The sequence below is a fragment of the Engystomops pustulosus genome, chromosome 9 (assembly GCF_040894005.1).
Source record: "Engystomops pustulosus chromosome 9, aEngPut4.maternal, whole genome shotgun sequence".
NCBI classification, from domain to species: domain Eukaryota; kingdom Metazoa; phylum Chordata; class Amphibia; order Anura; family Leptodactylidae; genus Engystomops; species Engystomops pustulosus.
This window is the reverse complement of record NC_092419.1, coordinates 92,096,575-92,119,026: the sequence shown is the minus strand read 5'-3', so window position 1 is coordinate 92,119,026 and position 22,452 is coordinate 92,096,575. Positions and strand designations below refer to the sequence as shown.

General features: G+C 41.5%; 1 protein-coding gene across 1 annotated transcript in view; it reads right to left on the bottom strand.

The window, feature by feature from the left end:
• Positions 1–22,452, bottom strand: part of ADGRD2 (adhesion G protein-coupled receptor D2) — a 139,472-nt gene that overhangs the window by 64,242 nt on the left and 52,778 nt on the right. The window contains exons 14-18 of the mRNA XM_072123703.1: positions 19,502–19,628; positions 19,182–19,285; positions 12,695–12,797; positions 10,302–10,455; positions 2,140–2,273 (exon numbers count right to left, since the gene is read on the bottom strand). Of these exons, the coding sequence (XP_071979804.1) occupies positions 2,140–2,273; positions 10,302–10,455; positions 12,695–12,797; positions 19,182–19,285; positions 19,502–19,628 (622 nt within the window). The remainder of the gene's footprint in view (positions 1–2,139; positions 2,274–10,301; positions 10,456–12,694; positions 12,798–19,181; positions 19,286–19,501; positions 19,629–22,452) is intronic.

Sequence of the window (22,452 nt, the reverse complement as noted above, 5' to 3'; positions counted from 1 at the left end):
AGTTGAACACACAGAACAGATGCAAGTCTTTCCAGCGACTAGACAGAAGGAAGGTGTAATGGAAAGACTTACACTTGTTCTGTGTGTTCAGCCACTCCAAAAATTGTCTAAAAAATGAAGACCTAATGGAGGTGTGAACTTGGCCTAACCTGTAAAATTGAGGATTGTTCTAGCTCTGCTTCTGGCTTGCCAAAAACATATTTCTAACTTGTGAGCATTCAGTAGGGAAAATTTCTTGCATAGGTCATCAAAGCGGGGTGTCCCAAATACATACAGCACAGCTCAGACATTTGGCACATATTCTGATTGTGTGGTCAAATGTATGGATGAGCTCAGGTTTGGGTCCAGCCAAGTTCAGTGGAAGACCTTCAGAAGATCGCTGCTCTCTTTCGAGGAGCAATGATCCTAGAGTAAATGGCAGGTGTTGCAAGCAGGGTGGTTAGCCAAACGGCGAACCTGGACTTCGAATCTGAAGTTCAGTTTCAGGGATCTGAACTTGCAATGTTTGGCACAGACCCAAACATTGCAGTTTTGATCCGCTGATAATTAGTTTAGTTTTCATGAGAGATGAGCAGATCCAAATTTAATGTTCAGATTTGGCTTCCGGTTGCGTACCACACAACCCGGACATATTGCCGAATTGGTTACTGTGCAGCCAATCTGACAAGTTGAAGCCCCTAGCTACCAGTCATGGCTGTTATTGTCCAGGGGTGTCTTCCTGAGCTATGGCCAGGAGGTAGGAGTGTCAATTTACCAGATTGGGTGCACGGTTCCCAGCAATATGTCGTTCTCTCACGGGACACACCCGAATCCCAGACTCAAGCTTAAGACAAGACAGACAATACCCAAGATGTCTGCGTAAGTCTGATGTTGTTGCTACGCATATAGAATGCAAGATACTTGACAGTGAACAACCATCCAGTAGAGATTGTTCATACAGTTTAGTCCATAGTCATGGACCAAATTATTTGGTCGGCTAAAATAATAGCTCCTAATAATATTTTGAGAAAATTCCTCAAAGGGGTCATGAAAGACATTGGGATCCATGAGAGCGCCCACAACATATTGGCTGATATAGAATGATAACCTTTTTTAAGCATACCACTTTAACGTATCCTTCTACTACATATCTCATCTGCTGTAAAATTATTTATTGATCATCATTAAAAGTTTTTTTTTCATAAGTCCCAAGGGAGCAGCCACACACCTGCTTCAGCAGCAGTTGCAGGTTGTAGCAGGTGCGGGGCTCTTGATGTTGACCCTCTTTATACAAACTGAGGTGGATGGTGAGAAGTGGTGCTGTACTGACTGATTATCAGAAAGAGGTCTGTATAGCACAGTTTTGCTTTTATACATCCCCCCCCCCCCCACCCCCGCCTGGAGCTATATTAAAAAATTCCTGATCCAGGTAGCGCTATTTGTTTTACGTTACTCAGGGATGGAAAATGTGAAGTGTGCATTATATACAAGAGAACATATCATAAAAAATAGGCTGTGCTACTATGAAGTCAATGAAGAAAGTGGATCCATTACATGTTTCCACATATTTATCTCTCTATAGCCAGTGGTCATAAACATTATTAGATACAGAATGGAAAAGCAGCTTGAGGGTCACAGGTCCCTTTTTTCTGCTACAGATGAATAGGAGGATTGTCAAGAACTACATTGTGATATTACTAGAATGGCACAGTGCCATGAATCATCTACTGGAGGGGGCAAAATTTGCTCCACTGCTCCCACTGCGTGCACTTTAATTTAAAGTAATACAAAAAACAAGTGACAAAAACAAGGTACAAAATGGAAAGAGCAGATGATTTCTTATTCAGATGATTTCTTATTCTTTTTTGGCAAATGCCTGTCTGCTTTCATTGTGCACTTTTCATTCCAATTTTACTCTATAAAAAACAGGAACGCATATGTTCTTCAGTAAAAGTGAAAAAAAAAAAAAGTTTTGTTCTCCACGAACAAAGAGAACAAATATAAATCCGATCAGCTATAATTTAGATATTTCATGTCAAATATAAATGAAAATACTGAACAATTTGCCTCATTTCCTGCAGTTCTTTAATGCTTTAACATTTTAACAAGAATACTGAGTAAATGCTGTTAAAGGAAATCCAGAGCGATGCACACACATACCGTTAGTATGAAGAGGACAGGTCCTACAAAGGCCCAGATAATATCACTATGGACGTTCAGCCAGCAGTGAGCATCTGCCATATACTTATTAAAGGATGTGGCCAGGGTCACACTTACAATCATAACCGGCAGACCTGTAAGAAGAGATGGGAAACCCATTAATAACATTCAATTATTGCATTCCCTATAAACACAACATTGAAAGGAGCAATAGTTTAGTCACTGATCATGTGGATTGGCTGTTTTTTTCTACAGTAAGGGAACAACTGTAGACAGGGCCGCATGTGCCATGAGGCGAGATGAAAATCTCGCCTCGGGCGACAGAATGCAGGCCTCTTTAAAAGCGGCATTTTGCCGCTCCAATGTGGGCGATTTGGGCGCACGTCGGCGCCCAAATCGCCCTCCAGATAAATCGCACCTGTCTCTTTAAGAAACAGGTGTGATTTACCTTCGGAGCGACACAGCGCCTTTCCGGCTGCCAGAAGAGCCGCGGGGAGACGGAAGCCGCGGGCCATGGGAGCACTCTGCTGCGAGGGGTAAGTATAAGCTTTATTATTTTTACTGTCCAATCAATTAATCAAATGTGGCCATACATATATTAGGGGGCGATTTCTGCTGTAACGGAGGGGGGGGGGTGTTTTATGTATACTTATATGAAGCCACATTTTCTTTTTTTCACTGGGGAGGCTGTGTACATTTATAAGGGGCCAGATCTCATTTTTCATGGGGGGGCTGTATATATTTATATGCGGGGCCAGATTCAATTTGGGGATGTCTGTATTAATAAATTAGGGGTGTTGTATATTGATTGGTGCTTAGCATGCTATAATTCCAGTAGACATATATATAATGAAGGGATGTTTTATATGTGTGGAGCGTGTGGTCAGTTGTGTTGTGAGGGGTATATATTATTTAGGAGCGCAGTGTTGTTATCCAGGAGACTTCATACTGTAAGTGACAGTGGTATTTTTAGGGACGCCGGGTGGAGATGCTGCACGGTGCTGAAGATATCCGGCCGTGAATTCGGCAGTGATACGTCATGGATTAGAGAACCCGGAATAAAGTCATCCTGATGGAAGAGATTGTCATCTATAAGGTACTAGATGCCACTAATGTCTCTCAGAACCTGTAGTCAGTCACACAGTGTCAGGGAGCTGTCTGTGGGGATGTTAATTGTTAGTAAAGTTTTCTGGATTTACTGAACAGGGAGCGGGGGGGGGGGGGGCAGCAATTTAATATTCGCCTCAGGCAGCAAATATGCTAGAATCGGCCCTGACTGTAGAGGTGGCATTATTAAGGGGACATTATTAAAAGTGGATACCATATGAGAGTGTGAATTATTAAGAGTAAGGGTCACAATATGGGGGTTACACGAGGCATCATGCACACGAACCTGTGTGCAAAACGGTTACTTAGGAAATGGCCACTTGGCACAATCTCATTGCGGTGAGATATGGACCATACCTCACCCTGACCTTGCAATAGAAATCTATGGGAACTGGCCCCTGTTTGTGCGGGGTTGTGTGGGGCATTGTTACAGGAGTTGTCCAAGATTGATTATTTTATTGGTCTCAGGTGGTGTGTAAATAAGAAAAAACATCATATGTGACAGGCGAATTGAGGGGGCATTATTACAAGTCATTATTAGTGTATCATAGGGATCTTTTCAAAGATCCTTTCTATAGCTAGGCCAGTGACTAGGAGAAGGGGGCATTGTCTACATCTAGAGGAGAGGCGGTTCTACTGTCACCATAGACAGGGTCATCCTCTGCACCTAGAGGAGAGGAGATTTTACCATCACAAAAGACAGGGGGCATCTTACACATAGAGGAGAGGCAGTTTTACCATCACCATAGACTGGGGACATCCTCTGCACCTAGAGGAGAGGCGGTTCTACCATCACCATAGACAGGGGACATCCTCTATACCTAGAGGAGGGGAGGTTCTGCCATCACCATGGACAGGGGACATCCTCTACACCTAGATGAGATCCAGTACTACCATCACCATAAACAGGGGGCATCCTCTACACCTAGAGGAAAAGCGGTTCTACCATCACCACAGACAGGGGCATCCTCTATACCTAGTGGAGAGGCAGTTCTACCATCACCATAGACAGGGACATCCTCTACACCTAGAGGAGAGGCAGTTCTACCATCACCATAGACAGCGGGTATCCTCTACACCTAGAAAAGAGGCAGTTCTACCGTCACCATAGACAGGGGGTATCCGCTACACATAGAGGAGAGGTGGTTCTACCATCACCATAGACAGGGGGCATCCTTTACACCTAGAGGAGAGGGGGTTCTACCATCACCATAGACAGGGGCATCCTCTACACCTAGAGGAGAGGAGGTTCTACCATCACCAGAGACAGGGGGAATCCTCTACACCTAGAGGAGAGGAGGTTCTACCATCACCAGAGACAGGGGGAATCCTCTACACCTAGTGGAGAGGAGGTTCTACCATCACCAGAGACAGGGGGAATCCTCTACACCTAGAGGAGAGGAGGTTCTACCATCACCATAGACAGGGGCATCCTCTACACCAGAGGAGAGGAGGTTCTACCATCACCAGAGACAGGGGGCATCCTCTACACCTAGTGGAGAGGCGGTTCTACCATCACCATAGACAGGGGGCATCCTCCATACCTCGAGGAGAGGAGGTTCTACCATCATCATAGACAGGGGGTATCCTCTACACCTAGAGGAGAGGTGGTTCTACCATCACCATAGACAGGGGGCATCCCCTACACCTAGAGGAGAGGAGGTTCTACCATCACCATAGACAGGGGGCAACCGCCAACACCTAGAGGAGAGGAGGTTCTACCATCACCAGAGTCAGGGGGCATCCTCTACACCTAGACGAGAGGAGGTTCTACCACCACCATAGACAGGAGACATCCTCTACACCTAGAGGAGAGGTGGTTCTACCATCACCATAGACAAGGGGCATCCTCTACACCAGAGGAGAGGAGGTTCTACCATCACCAGAGACAGGGGGCATCCTCTACACCTAGTGGAGAGGCGGTTCTACCATCACCATAGACAGGGGGGCTCCTCTACACCTAGAGGAGAGGAGGTTCTACCATCACCATAGACAGGGGACATCCTCTACACCTAGTGGAGAGGCGGTTCTACCATCACCATAGACAGGGGGGCTCCTCTACACCAGAGGAGAGGAGGTTCTACCATCACCATAGACAGGGGACATCCTCTACACCTAGAGGAGAGGTGGTTCTACCATCACCATAGACAAGGGGCATCCTCTACACCTAGAGGAGATGCAGTTTTACCATCACCATAGACGGGGTAACCTCTACATCTAGCAGAGAGAAGAATCTACCATCACTACAGACAGGGGGTATGCTCTACACGTAGACAGAGGCGGTTCTACCATCACCATAGACAGCGGGTATCCTCTACACCTAGAAAAGAGGCAGTTCTACCGTCACCATAGACAGGGGGCATCCTTTACACCTATAGGGGAGGAGGTTCTACGATCACCATAGACAGGGGGCATCCTCTACACCTAGAGGAGAGGAGGTTCTACCATCACCAGAGACAGGGGGAATCCTCTACACCTAGTGGAGAGGAGGTTCTACCATCACCATAGACAGGGGCATCCTCTACACCTAGAGGAGGTTCTACCATCACCAGAGACAGGGGGAATCCTCTACACCTAGAGGAGAGGAGGTTCTACCATCACCAGAGACAGGGGGAATCCTCTACACCTAGTGGAGAGGAGGTTCTACCATCACCAGAGACAGGGGGAATCCTCTACACCTAGAGGAGAGGAGGTTCTACCATCACCATAGACAGGGGCATCCTCTACACCAGAGGAGAGGAGGTTCTACCATCACCAGAGACAGGGGGCATCCTCTACACCTAGTGGAGAGGCGGTTCTACCATCACCATAGACAGGGGGCATCCTCCATACCTCGAGGAGAGGAGGTTCTACCATCATCATAGACAGGGGGTATCCTCTAGACCTAGAGGAGAGGTGGTTCTACCATCACCATAGACAGGGGGCATCCCCTACACCTAGAGGAGAGGAGGTTCTACCATCACCATAGACAGGGGGCATCCCCTACACCTAGAGGAGAGGAGGTTCTACCATCACCAGAGTCAGGGGGCATCCTCTACACCTAGACGAGAGGAGGTTCTACCACCACCATAGACAGGAGACATCCTCTACACCTAGAGGAGAGGTGGTTCTACCATCACCATAGACAAGGGGCATCCTCTACACCAGAGGAGAGGTGGTTCTACCATCACCAGAGACAGGGGGCATCCTCTACACCTAGTGGAGAGGTGGTTCTACCATCACCATAGACAGGGGGGCTCCTCTACACCTAGAGGAGAGGAGGTTCTACCATCACCATAGACAGGGGACATCCTCTACACCTAGTGGAGAGGCGGTTCTACCATCACCATAGACAGGGGGGCTCCTCTACACCAGAGGAGAGGAGGTTCTACCATCACCATAGACAGGGGACATCCTCTACACCTAGAGGAGAGGTGGTTCTACCATCACCATAGACAAGGGGCATCCTCTACACCTAGAGGAGATGCAGTTTTACCATCACCATAGACGGGGTATCCTCTACATCTAGCAGAGAGAAGAATCTACCATCACTACAGACAGGGGGTATGCTCTACACGTAGACAGAGGCGGTTCTACCATCACCATAGACAGGAGGCATCCTATACATCTAGCGGAGAGCAGGAACTACCATCCTTTTACCAGAAGGATTGCCATAAACAGGAATTCTTTAATTCACATGTTCAGTAGGGCCTGGGTGTCTTACTTTGTGAAAACAAAATATCATATGTCATCGGAACAAAAAAAAAAACGTGTTAATGTGATTTTTATCCAGTGCATTATACATACAGTATGCTACACTAGGGTACACCATTTGTATGTTACTAGTATTTTCAAAGGGACTCACAGTATATTACTTTTCAGTATTTGTGGAGAACATTGTCAACGCAAAATTTAATGTATTCCAAACTCTATGATAACAATACATATAAAAGTGCAAATACCACCGGTTGTAAACAGATCATCTATAGCTTTATAATAACACATATACAGGCAGTCTCCGGGTTACATACAAGATAGGGTCTCTCGGTTTGTTCTTAAGTTGAATTTGTATGTAAGTCGGAACTATATATTTTATCATTGTAATCCCAGCCAGAACTTTTTTGGTCTCTGTGACACTGGATTTTAAAAATGTTGGGTTGTCATAAGAATCAATATTAACACTAAAGCTTCATTACAGACACCTGTGATAACTTATAGCTGTTTATTGTAGCCTAGCAGTAAAATACAATAAATTACCAATATCCAGAGGTCCGTTTGTAACTAGGGGTCATATGTAAGTCGGGTGTCCTTAAGTAGGGGACCGCCTGTATATGCAAATACCTTCAAAATAAGCTATATCAACCATATAAATAATTCCTAGAGAGGGAACATATTCATGAGCTTAGATATCTCTCTATAAACATACACTATCTCCTAAAATAAGCCCAATTTGTAATGCAGATAAAAAAAATACTCAAAAAGCCATCAGCCATATGGTATGGTCAACCAGATCCCACTGTATAACACCCCCAACAAAATATCATATTTTATGGGAAGAAAACATTTTGTTAATGTGATGTTTATCCAGCGTGGGTGCATTATACCGTATGCTACACCAGGGTGCACTATTTGTATGTTACTAGTATATTCAGGGACTCACGGTCTAGTGTTTTACAATATTTGGGGGTACATTGTCAGCAGATGGATGTCTCCTGGATGACAAATAATGGTGGGTCTAATTGGGAATTTGGCTGTATATGATAAGCTCTCTTTTTGGCACAAGTTTTAGTCTTAGTGTTGGGGGTAATGTGTAGGAGGAATGCTGGTACTAAGAATTTGGCACATATGTTATGGGCCTTATGCCCTGAATCTTTTGCTATCCCTGCAATGCCCCTGTCTTTTAGTCTTCAGACCTCAGTTACCATGTTAAAGGGGTTGTCCACTTTCAGCAAATAATTGATGTGGTTTTTGAAAGGAAAAGTTATACAATTTACAATTTTTCAAATATACTTTCTGTATCAATTCTTCATTATTTTCTAGATCTCTGCTTGCTGTCACACTACAGAAAGCTTTTATGTTTATTTCCAGTGGATATAAATCTGTCCATGGTCATGTGATGTCACACAGGTGCATGAGCCGTTATTATCACAGTAACTAATCAGAGCAGAGTGATGCAAACAGCTCGTGCAGAGGCGTGTCCATCACATGACCATGGACAGATTTAACGGATGGAGTAAGAGGTTGTTTAAAGGGATTGCACCAATTTCAAATGTTATTCAGAGAATAGTGAATAACAATCTTATCTGTTAGATATATTTAACTCTTTCATATAAACAAAAAGTAAAGGTTTTTCAAATTGGTCTCCTAATACTTTATCACTTTTACCAGGAAGTAAAAGCTTTTTCAAACAATCTTTTTTTTCGTATTTTAATAGATTTTTTACGTTAATGTGTGGGAACAGAGCCCCAGCCATATATTTCTATAGATCAGTGCACTACTTAACGGTTACAGTAAATACATGCCATTATTTTCACACTTTATGTAGATGTATTTAGCATAAAGGGTGAAAGATGCCTTCATTCCACTGCTAAAGAATCTGGTTTGTATTGAGCTTTGTATCGCAGCTTGACAAAACATTCCACACATATACAGTGTTATAAAAGCTCCACAAAAGAGAGAGAAGAAAAGAAGGAAGGAAGAGAAACAAAAACAAAACACAAATTAACACAAAAGCTCTATTTACAATCATATTCAATGGGAAAAACAGCCATCTATATCTATAGGGTCCCCGTTTACTTTTCATATACCAAAGGCTGAGGTGCAAAGTGTCACAATGACTTTTCTTCACCGTATGGAAAACATAGTACACAGCTCTATTTCATGCAAAACAACTAAGATACTAGCAGTAGAATGCATATTTACAATGGGCAGTCATATAAATATTCTGCTTGAGGAATATGATGGACCAACCACTGGCACGTCCTCTGTGGGCATGACTGTGATTGGTCAGTCAGGACATGTGACTGACAGGTGAGCTAGGGAGAGGTTGCTGCTATGAATGGACTTCTAAAATAGCAATGGTTGTCCTTTTCAGGGCACTTAGGTAGGGCCAGAAGGCTGAGAATAACTGGGTCTGAATGCCATGATTGCCTTTAACTGCAATGAGAGGAGGATTTTGTGGTTTTCTTCGTACTTTTACCGATATGAGAATAACTGGGTCTGAACACCAAGAGCACCTTTAGACATTGTTACATGAGTATAATTTTGTTAATTTTTTTAATGATTTTTTTTCCTTCATATTTTTTATGTTACATTATTATTTTAAATACTTTCACTAGCCCATTTTGGGACGGGCAGCTTCCCTTTTATTCCTACCATTATTCAGCTATTTTCGGGAGTTAAAATGCGTGTCTCCATTAACTTTCATGGGGTTCCTGTCTAGGTCAAAGATGTTGCCAAAGTCTGGATCCATCCGCTCAAAAGCAAATAGTTCCTCAAGCCTTGAGGTTTCGTAAGATTCATCCACAATTTTTTTTTATTTTTAGAAGAAGATTTTTAATTTGGGTAGCCATATATTTTGCTAATTGTACTGAATAACTTTTCAACTGTGCTTCCAAAACATTGGCCAAACACATATCAAAATGTCTTAAAAGCATTTTCCCTTCGCCTGCTAGCACTACACCTTTCTAATGGCTCCCAGTCACTGCAACCAATCATCAGCTGGTCGGTCAGTGACTATGTGCAGCATGACCACCATACACCCCCCCCCATGCTGCAGAGTTGCAGATTAACTTCTGGTCACAGCAAAACAGAGACTAATAGATGGATGTGCAATTTGAGATTGTGGGGCAGGTTTGTATAAGGGGCTGAAGTCAGGGGCTAAAGTTCGGGTTGCTTGATTGAATGCCGTTTCTTAGGGGTAACGGCTGGGAATATACTGTACAAGCTGTTGAATATTAGAAAAATGTGTACCTATTGTTATTTCAAATCTTAGATTCACAAGATTTGGAACAACCCTTAAAAAATGCGAAATTTACATAAATATTATGTAATAATGAATGATAAAAAAAACTCACCCCATCCAGTAATATAGTAAAATTTCATTCTTCTATCTTCACTCATGTTAACAGCTACAACTTTACTCCATAAAAGTAGTCCTTCTACCAACATCCACGCAAAGGCAGCCATAAAAAAAAGATGGAGAGAAGCTGTAACTGTTACACATGCAACCTGCACAGAAAAGGGGAAAAATAATATTAAAACACTGTGGCTACCATTTAGCAGAGATGAGCTGATATGAATGTTTGACAAGCCTATTCTGTATGTGCCATGCTAAACATTTGGACCCTTCCTAGTTTCCCCTTAACGCAAAAATCTCCCAAACTGGAATTTTTTTTAAGTGCACATTTTTCTAGTGCCTTTCACCCCTTAAGGACCCAGCTCATTTGCATCTTTAGGATACAACCCGATATTTCATTTTTATAATAATAATAATATTTATATAGCACCATCAAATTCTGTGGCGCTTTACACAATAATGATTTTTTAAAATCAAATAAATTTTGAACAGATTTTATGTTTTACAACTTTTTGGTTTTTGACCTGATTTATCAAATCTGCCATGTGATATGCAGTTCTAACTTTAGAACACTAACTTCCCATGTTGATTTTTAGGCCGTTTTTTCATTACATGTTGTTCTTCACATAAAAAAAAAAATTCTACCAAAAAATAGCATTAATTTATAAAAAAAATTACATTTTGGTAAATTTGGGTGCAGCACACGTTTTTGTGACCTAAGGCTGGTGAGTTGTACTTTGCACTTCGTATTAGTTGGCCCAGTGCGCTGCACCTCAATATTGAGTTTTCTGTCACACGGACCATTTTTCCCGAAGAAAAAACGCCCCTTTTTCAGACGAGTCAGAAAACTGCTTAAAAATGGTCGAAAAAACCTTCAATAAAAGTGGCACAGGGCAAGTGCAAATTACTCAAGTTTTCTGGGGTAGACAGATTGATACATCTCCCACAATATACTTGTGTTCACATGCATTTTATATACACGTGACACACATATTATTACAAAATACATGCCCGTATATACTCGAGTATAAGCAGACCCAAGTTTAAGCCGAGGCCCCTGATTTTACCACAAAAACTTGGTAAACCTATATTTTTTTTCACTCGAGTATAAGCCGAGTTTGGGTTTTCAGCACATTTTTTGTGCTGAAAAACTAGGCTTATACTCGAGTATATATGGTATGTTTTTGTAAAAATTTATTTTAGTTATATTCAATTTATTATAGTCTTTTTTTTGTAAAATACGTTTTTTTATACTTGAATTACATATTCTATCACAACATCCTTGAAAATATAAACAGAAAGGTGCGAGAACTTTGGAAATGCAGTTAATGGAATAAATAAAGCAGTGAATTGACTAAGTACACATCAATACACTAAAAAAGGACAGGAGACCATGAGCATTTACATTAGTGACACAGGTGAGAGTCGAAACGGATAATACAAGTCAGTTTTAGTTAAAATAACAGTAATTGGCCGTCAAGTCTGACATTGTATACGTTATTCATTTATCCTGTCAATTTATGCAAGTTATCCTTCCATGAGTTAAAAGGTTATTCTCTATACAACCATAAATGATGTCCTTGTTGGGCCTATATTCGTGAATACACCATTAGCTTTCAGTCTGGCCTATAGATGCTTTCACACAAGACTTACAAAGAAGTAACACTTTATGACTGATATCATGGCAGGCTTGGTAAACTGACCAATAAAGAGGAATAATTTATCCACAACGCAATTTACACTCCGTATTCAATATGTACAGCCACAATACTAATCCCTCCTCCTCTTTTTTAACTCCACTCCTGGTTTGGACATTGAAAGCAGCATCTGAAAAACTGAACGTGTGAACACACCCTCATAGTGCTTCCACATTTACTGTAAGATACCAGTATTATCCTGTGCAACCAAACAGCATTTGCCTGCATAGTGAAAAAGTGAAACCAACAAGGGTGACTTAAAGGGGTTTTCCCACAAGCAGAAGTTAGGCCATATCCACAGGATGAGAACCCCACAGATCAAGAAAACTAGGGGTCCAATGGGGTCTAACGTACCTCTGTTGGACCCCTTGTCGCTGTGTCGGAGTAATGGAGCAGAGGGCTGTGCATGACCGTACTACGTTGGACCCCATTGGATCCCTCATTTTTCGTGATCTGTGGGGGCCTAATCCTGTGGATATGGCCTAACTTCTGTTTGTGGGAAACCCCTTTAAGCCACTGATCAGCAAGTTAGGCTCTATCTTGTCGATAGGGCATAACTTCTGTCCCTGGGAAAACTCCTTTAATACCACAGCCTACTGGTGCAGGTGAAAGAACCCGAAATTTCTAATTTTGCATCTCTTTAGTCACCATTGGTAAATACCTCCAGTATGCTGTATGATACTATATTACTAACCTTATTACTCTTTGCCATGTCACTAAACATAAGCAACGTCTCTGCAGCAGCAAGGGCAAATATCAGATTCTTGTGAACAGTTGTTCTTTCTGATTTAGGAACTCTGAAAAATAAAATAAATGCATTAAATAAACCACATAAAATAATTTCAAGGTTGATGAAAATGATCTTCTAGAATTTCAAACAGTCTATTTCCCTAAAGAATGGTAAAAGAATATCCCTACTTGTTGTATATTAGCAAAGTTTGTGGTGCAACGGCATTTTAGCCGATTTTAATTAAAAGAAGCAAAGTTACAGTGTAATTGATTATCTATAGCAGTGGTGACGAATCTATGGCATGGGCGGCACTCATAGCCCTCTCTGTTGGCACTCAGAATGTTGTCCCAGCCAAGAGTTTGCCTCACTAGACTCACAGCATCCTGATGCAAGCTAGGGAAAGCCAGGACAAGTTGCACCATTTTAAAGGAAACCTACCATTTGATTTGATGTATTATGAAGCAAACATACCTTTAGAATGCTGTAGCTACACAGGATCATATCTTGGTTAATCCCTGTGCTCAATGGCTTTGCTGATAAAACAGATAACATTATGATAATGAAGCTCTGTCGCTTCTATGGCTGCTTCAGTGCTTCTCCTAGCAGTGAGTTTTTCTCTGCAGGAGAGGATGATGTAATCTGGTTTGTGCTTGAAGGCAGAATAATCAATTGCTGCACCATCCCCCAGCTAGGTAGGTAGGTAGGTTTCCTTTAAAGCAGCACATCCTATGCTGCCTGGGAATGCGGTAGGTTTGGAGAGGGCTGCATTATTTTTGGAGTTCCTGCTCTAAGCGGCGAGATTCTTCCTGTTCCCCTCCGATTTTCAATCTTGTTGATTAATAGATGTGGGAAATCAGTTAGAAATTAATTACTGCTGAAATTACCATGTTGACATTTTGCGATAAATAAGTGGTAGATTGCATTCTTATAGGCATGTACCATAGCTCTCTACACTGAAAATGATATAAACTTGTATCAAGATGGAGATCAAGATTGGGCATGTTTATATTAGATATCACACCAGTCACAAGTGCTCACTAGTAATAGGGTCTTATCTATGCAGAAGTGAATTCTCCAATCTCTCTGCTTCCAGGAGCGGAAGTGGTGCAGTTCCTATGACTGATCACAGGAATGATCATTCACATGTGTAAGAATTCTGAATTATGAGTAACCAAATAGTGTCAAAACTCTAGTGCAGAATTCTAATACAAGGTGAGCCAAATAATTGATATAAATTTATACTCTCTAAATACTGTAAACATGCACCAGATTTGTCATCCAGATTCAATTGTGCCATAGATATGGTGCATTTTTAGGCTCTAAAATAATTTTGTATTGTCTAGGTCTGGGGCAGATGAGCAATTTCCTGACTGTCCTTACATAACAGTTATAGAAACAAAAATACCGTATATACTCGTGTATAAGCCGAGTTTTTCAGCACAAAAAATGTGCTGAAAAACGTCCCTTCGGCTTATACACGAGTCAATACTACCAAAAATTAATTAAAAATGGACTAAAAAAATAATAAACTTATATACTCACCCTCCGGTGGCCCCGATGCGCAGCGCTGCTCCCCGATGTCATCGCGGCTCCTCTTCTGGCTTCCCGGCTCCTCTTCTGGCTTCCCGGCTGCTCTTCTTGCTTCAGCGTGCTGGGCGCCGCCATGTTCTTCTCGCGGGCTGAAGCAAGAAGAGCAGCCGGGAAGCCAGAAGAGGAGCCAGGAAGCCAGAAGAGGAGCCGCGATGACATCGGGGGAGCAGCGCTTCGCATCGGGGCCACCGGAGGGTGAGTATACAAGTTTATTTTTTTATTCTGGGCTGTGCTGTATACTACTGGGGGCAGGCTGTATACTGCTGGGGGCAGTGCTGTATACTACTGGGGGCAGTGCTGTATACTACTGGGGGCAGTGCTGTATACTTCTGGGGGCAGTGCTGTATACTACTGGGGGCAGTGCTGTATATTATAGGGGGCTGGCTGGCTATATACTGGGGGGGGGGTCTGTGACCAATGCATTTCCCACCCTCGGCTTATATTCGAGTCAATAGGTTTTCCCAGTTTTGATGGTAAAATTAGGGGTCTCGGCTTATACTCGGGTCGGCTTATACTCGAGTATATACGGTACGTATGTTTGGTTCGCTCACCCAATCACCTTAATTCGCCTCCCAGTCCAGGTGGTGGTGCACGTCTTTAAGTCCTCTACTCCATGACCAAACGTAACAGAAAATGAGAAACAGGCGACACTCAAACTATCCACACCGGTGCTGTCCAATCAGAGGCGTGTCTTTATTTCACAAAAGCTTTTATGAAATAAAGACAAGCCTCTGATTGGACAGCACCGGTGTGGATAGTTTGAGTGCCGCTTGTTTTTCATTTTCTGTTACATAACAGTTATGGGCTTTTCAGGAAGAAAGGCCCATAAATAAAAGCAAAATGTGCATTGGTCATATCCACCATGTTTTGGCCATGTTTATGGAGCCTTCAAACCTTTCTCCACTGGGAACTATTAGGGATTTAAGGATTACTCACTTGGCCGGAGCCAATTAAATGCTTGGCCAACTATAATCTTGTGTAACGGAAGCTTTATTTTTATTTATTTATTTATTTAATTCTTTAATTCAAATTTTCCATAAATATTACAAAAAACTTTAATCAAAAGTGAGGGATAGTTTTAACAATCACAAGATATCAACACAGTGTTAATTATCAATAACCTTTTAGTACATTTAAAATATGCTATACATCTCCAATAATCCACTATATATTATTAATATCTGAGCATCTCAATAATCAGAAATAACCATAACACTTTCACTTATACAACTCACTTATAATCACCTTAACTACAACAATAAATATTAGATATTATAGTACTATTCTTTATCCTCAGATTCCCTCTTACTTTTTCTTTCTTCCTAATCTATTCCTTTCCCTCCCTCCCCACCCCTCCCAGTCAGCAGGGGAAAAAAGAAGAAGAAGAAAAAAAAATTAAAAATAAAAATACATAAAAAAAAAATAAAAAATTAAAAAAAATATATGATTCCTCCTCACGGTTAGTTCTCTATATTATCGTCTAGCCATCTTTTTTTGCCACCTTTTCTCCTTTCCTAATTCTTTATATTTAATTTTTTCAAAATTTTTTATTCTATCTAGTCTCTTATGCCATTCTGCCATGAATGGTCTTTTAGGGGATATCCAATTATAAATCAGTATACAGCGAGCCACCTGTAGTGCCATTCCCAACCATCTAACCTGATGTGAGGTACCAGTGATTTCACACATTTCCCATCACAAAGACATATAGGGGGTCATTTACTAAGGCCCGATTCGTGTTTTCACAACGTGTTACCCGAATATTTCCGATTTGCGCCAATTTCCCCTGAATTGCCCCGGGATTTTGGCGCACGCAATCGGATTGTGGCGCATCGGCGCTGGCATGCATGTGATGGAAATCGGGGGCGTGGCCGAACGAAAACCGACGGATTCGGAAAAACCGCCGCATTTAAAAAAAAATTCTGTTGCGGAGTTGCACTTACCTTCACTCAGCCCGGCTCGGTGAACTCCAGCGCGTTCCGATGCTTTTCAGCGCAGCAGCGCCACCTGGTGGACGGCGGAGGAACTACCTTAATAAATCCCGGCCGGACCCGAATCCAGCGCAGAGAACGCGCCGCTGGATCGCGAATGGACCGGGTAACTAAATCTGCCCAATGGTGTCTTAGGAACCGTCAGTCCTGATACACGGCTTACCTCTATATGTATATCCTCCCAGATTTCTAGTACCACAATACAGTTCCACATCATGTGGAGGAAATCTGCATTTTGTTCCTGGCACTTCGGGCATTTTACGTTCTTCGTTCTCTTAAACCGATTGATCACAGCCGGGGCGTAGTACAATCTATATATTATTTTGAACTGAATCAAACTAATTGCTTCTGAGCATACAATGTTCATATTTTGGAAGATGTTCTTCCAATGTTTATCCGATAACACTCCGATATCTCTTTCCCATTTTATTTTACTTATATGTGTGTCTGTATTGTATTGTATTGTCTGTATTGTATTGTTTATGATAAATTTATATATTTTAGATAATAATTTTTTCCCTCCTCTATTATATTTCCCTCCTCTATTATATTGTGATTCCCTATCCTTAAAGGGGTATTCTCGTCTGGGCATTCACATTCAGTTTCATGAATCTTCCATATATAAACATTTCTTCAATTGAATGTTATTAAAAAAAATGTTCCTGTGTGATGATAATTTCTCATTAATGTAGCCATGTTGTCCCTTAGAAACGAGATGGCTTCCTCGGTTACGACCACGTCACATTTTGGCAGCAGTGGGCAGACATGCGCTATTGAGCCCTGTCTGACCTCCTGGCTTCAGCAATCATTACCACAGGACGGCTGTGGGTCATGTAGTAATTCCCGGATATTTCATATACAAAAACTTTTTGTTTATTTGTGCAATCCATCCAGCAGAGGTGGCCGTATCCGAGGAAGCTATCTCGTTTCTAAGGGACCACAAAACTACGTATGTATGAGAAATTATCTTCACACAGGAACATTTTTTTTAATAACATCTAATTAATGAAATGTTTATTAATGGCAGATTAATCAAACTGAATATTAATGCCCAGACGAGAATACCCCTTTAAGCTCTGCTTATCCATTAACTTCCTTATTCTATGTGCTAACTGAACATAATAAAAATAATTTGTATCATCAATATTATATAATTCTTTCACTGTGTCAAAGGGAATTAATCTACCATCTACAAACATCTGTGAAATAAATTGGATTCCTTTATGCTCCCAAAAAGTCCTCCCATGAAAATTCTCTAATTCCTTTAATCTTACGTTCTGCCATAATGGTGAAAATTTTGTGCTATTATTTATTTCATATTTCTTTTTAATCCATTTTTTTAAACAACCACATATTGGTAAACTTCTAAGTGTAGATTGATTCAAACAGCCTGATTCTAATAAAACTATTCCATTCCTAGTGTCTATTCCCGCTACTCGTGCTATTTCCCCAATAACTAATTCATCAGCTCCACCCACCAAATATTGTAATATTGCCGATATAAAATACAAATAGAAATTAGGCAACCCTTTGGGGTTAAACTTCAAGTTTAATTCTTACCCTCTTCCTTCCCCATATAAGATCATTCATTAACCTCTCAATGATTTTGAAAAATTTACTCTTTATCCAAATAGGAGTAACTGTAATAATATACAGCAACTGGGGAAGAATAATCATCTTTATAAGTGCCATTCTATCTACCTGTGACAGTGATAATTTTATCCATATAGAATTTTTATTCCTCACCCGTTGTATTAAAGGGACCAGATTGTTATCTATATAAGTACAGGCGGTCCCCTACTTAAGAACACCCGACTTACAGACGACCCCTAGTTACAAACGGATTTTGGTAAATTACTGTACTTTAGTCCTAGTCTACAATAAACAGCTATAACAGTTATAAATGATGTCTGCAATGAAGCTTTTGTGTTAATCCTGGTTCTTATGACAACCCAACATTTTTAAAATACGATTGTGACAGGGACCCAAAAAATTTTGGCTGGGTTTTCAATTATAAAGTATACAGTTCCTACTTACATACAAATTCAACTTAAAAACAAACCTACAGACCCTATCTTGTATGTAACCCGGGGACTGCCTGTACTGGGGTTCTCTGATACTTTTATACCAAGATATTCTATACATTCTCCTCTTGCTAAAACATTCAATTCATTAGTGTCATCCACTTTGAAGTAATCCAAAGGGAGAATATGTGATTTTGACCAGTTGACCTCGAATCCCGAATTCTCACTAAAACTCCGGATGGTATCCATAATCGCCCGAACTGATCTCTCTGTCTGATTGACTGTGAAAACAACGTCATCTGCATATTGTAAGAGTTTATTCTTCGAGCCACCACAACCCCATCCAACTATATCCTCATTATTCCTACACCTAATTGCCAGTGGCTCCAAAAATAATACGAACAAAATGGGTGATACTGGACATCCCTGCCTTGTCTCTCTTGATATTTTAATCTCATCCGACAATCCCCAGCTTGTTCTAATCCTGGCCGTAGGTTCCGAGTATAATAATTGGATGTAGCCTATAAATTCTTGTCCAAATCCAAAACCTTTCATAGCCTCCCAGAGGAAGACCCACTCCACCCTGTCGAATGCCTGTGCAGCATCTATCGACAGGATGGAGCGGGTCCCCCCCCCCTCCCCGTCCATCTGGATCCCTGGAAGCTTTACTTTTAAATATTATTAGTACATTTTTTCCCAATTCTTTCTACGGATCTTACACCGATCTGCAGAAAGAATTATGTATGTATATGCGCATTATATTTAAATATAAAAAGTTATTTTCCCATTACGGTATATTGAATACCGATATTACTTAAGCTGTAGACGGATCAAGTTAGTGCTTACCCAACAACAAGAAATATAATGAAAGTCACTGCAAGAGCACATACTGATACTCCACATCCAATAAACGTCAAGGTCCTCAGCATCCACTCTTCTTCAACACTTCTCTGTATACACATACAAATAGAAAGTGATAAGTGAATGTACAGGTCTTCAGGTGAAAGAAAACAGCCATGAACGCTACATTAAGTCATTACTTCTTTTTCATTGTACATTTAAGTACAGCACCAAACAGACGTAATAAAATGAAAAAACATCTTTTTCTTACAAAACCAGAAAGTATTAATACATAATTAAAAATCACTTCATGTGATCTGCGTTACCTGAACATCATAAACTTGCAGTAAGACAGCAAAGTTTGTGGTGTGGTTACAGAAACAAGTGGTGGCATCGGGGAGGGTTTTTTTGATATGACACCCAGCAGTTGACCATGAACCTCCATTTTCTGACCTGAAATAGAGAAGAGTTACCAGAACCACATCTTAAGTAAAATACTTCAATTATGGACCAGGAAAAGGTCCTGGTGGAGTCATCAAGTCTGTCTTTCTCTAGCAAGATGCATGTAGGAGAAGTTTCAATGCCTCCACTGCATAGTACTTATTTCAACTTGGTTCGATTTGAAATGGTTCAACTCTAATCGGGAACAACCTTGTTGCCTTTTCCACTTCAGGGTGTACCTGCTTCTCCCTCTGATGCCGCAGCTAGTGTTGACCAGAATGGAGCAGTTTAGACAACTGACATTATAGTACCACTTCAGATTACTTGGTACCTAGTGCTAAAATTAAAGTACCCATTTCCAGGTATCTTTGTAGAGAACTGACTCAAAGAAATCCAGTACTATACAGTGGGGAAGCACCTACAAGGAGGAGGAACAGTGTGATGACTTGAGAAAAACATTTTACACTCATAAGATATATTCAATGTTATAGTGGAAAAGGCCAGGGCTTCCAGAACTTCACATAATCAGCATATAGTGTTATAATCAGTATATAGTGTGGAATCGTGTCTCGCCAGGGCAAAACTAGACCTCTCCCATTAACTATCCTTCCAAGAACCAGCCAGCCCCGTGCTTTTTCCAGCATTTTTGGCGACTTCAGGGCCTTCACTGCGTCCCCCAATCAAAAGAAAAAAAATCAATACCCACTAGACAAACTGCCGTGCTAACACCTCTGTTGCAAAACCAACACACCAAAACTGACAATCCGTTAACTTGAGAGGGTGGGTAGATTCACTGAAAATGACAAAAAAAAATAACTAAAAATATATCCCATATTATTTCCCAGGTATTTTTTATGCATAGAGCTCATTACACCCCGAAACGATTGAATTATTTTAGGAAAACCAAGGATGAAAGGTGCCCTAGGTGTAATGTGGTGGATGCAGACCTAATACATATGTTGTGGCGATGCCCGAAATTACATATATATTGGAATAAGGTTCTAGACAGATTGGCAGGGTTATTTAGCTGTACAATCTTGGCAAGTGTGGAGGTGTGTATTTTGGGCTCTAAGATCGGAGTAACAGGCTCAGTGAGTGGGGCGAATTATGTGATGAAATTTTACTCATGGCAAGAAAAGTGATCCTATTTAGCTGGAAAAATAAAAACCCGCCAAACGTGCAGAATTGGGAAAGCAGAATGGATACTCTGCTATATGCAGAACAACTAGATAGAAAAGGAATGGACCAGGAAACGGAAAAACTAAGGAAAGTATGGCTCTCAAGAATCCCCCCACCCTGAAGTAAAAGAATAGCCATTAGATAACCTTATACCTTAAATGAATATAGGACTATGTATAGATTTCAATCTACGTTGATTTGTTCCAGTTACATATTTGGATATATAAAAGTAAATGTCAACCACCAGAGGGAGGGATGGGGGGAGGGTATAGGATCAGAAGGAATAATGTTATGAGAATAAATGAAGGGTTTATATGTAAGATATGTGATTAAGATCCAATTAAGATTGGAAATAACTTTTGTAAAGATTTGTACAATCCTTGCTTTCTTTTGTTCTTATCTATTGTAAATGAATTTAAGAAAATAATAAAAATTAAAAAAAAAAAAAAACTTGAGAGGGTGGGTAGCGATTCTCCTTCTGGCACCTGAAAGTGGTGATCTCTTCTGCGGCTTCTCATTTAAGTTTCCCAGTCCGACATTACATATTATCAGAGGTGCAGGGTGCTCTATCTGCAGTCACATTTTAAGGGGTGAAGGGTCTCATAGCTAAAGTCGTATATTATCAGAGGTCCTGGCTGCAGATTCTCATCGCCATATCTCATAAATTATGAGATATTGGGGCTCATTTACTAAGGGTCCATGGACCGCACTATCATTGGAATATCCAGCTTTCACGCAACACAAATTGGGGGGCAGGATGTTGGGCGATCAGAGGGATTCGGACAACGCATGGGATTTAACAAGTCAAATTGTGTTGCAAGCCATGCACTTACATGCACGGGGAAGAAGGTGAACTCTGGCGGACCTCAGCGGGGAACCGACACATGCAGGAAATTGGACAACGATCTTAGTGAATCGTGGCAGCTCCGAACCCTCGTTGGACAACGCACCTCGGGGATCACGACCGGACTGGTAAGTAAATGTGCCCCATTGTGTGAACAATAGACAAATGAAGGTGGGTAGCGACTCTCTGTCACCTGAAAATGGTGGCGGTTTCTTCCAGGGTTTCTTATTTAACTTCCCCAAATCCTGTTCACATATTATCAGAGGTGGAGGGTCGCATTGCTGCAGCCACATGTTATCAGAGGTGCAGGGTTTCATAGTAGCAGTCACATAATATCAGAGGCAAAGCCACAACTAGGTAGTTTGGGGCCCCTCTCTGGCAAATATTGTGGGCCCCCCCACCCCCACAGAATGATAATTTGGTCCTGTGTGCACAGTTTGTTCCCTGCACCTGAGAAGAGGAGGGATTTCTGTGACTTGGGGCCCCTCTTCCACCTTGGGACCCCCTGAACACAGTCACACTAAAACCCCTGATAGCGGCCCTGATCAGAGGTGCAGGGTCCTGTAGCTGCAATCACATATCAGAGGCATAGCTCCCAACCATCCCGATTTTGACGGGACTTTCCCGTTTTTCTTACCTCTGCCCCGCGTCACGGGCAGTTGTCAGATTGTCACGGATTTTCCCCCCAGGTCCCGCTGTGTCCCGGCGCTGTGTCCCCATAGTAAATACTTTGAAAGCCAGAACTGATAGTACAGAATGGCTTCTACAGACATCGGGAGGGAATCCTTTTCAGAGAAGTGTCGGGCTTAGCGG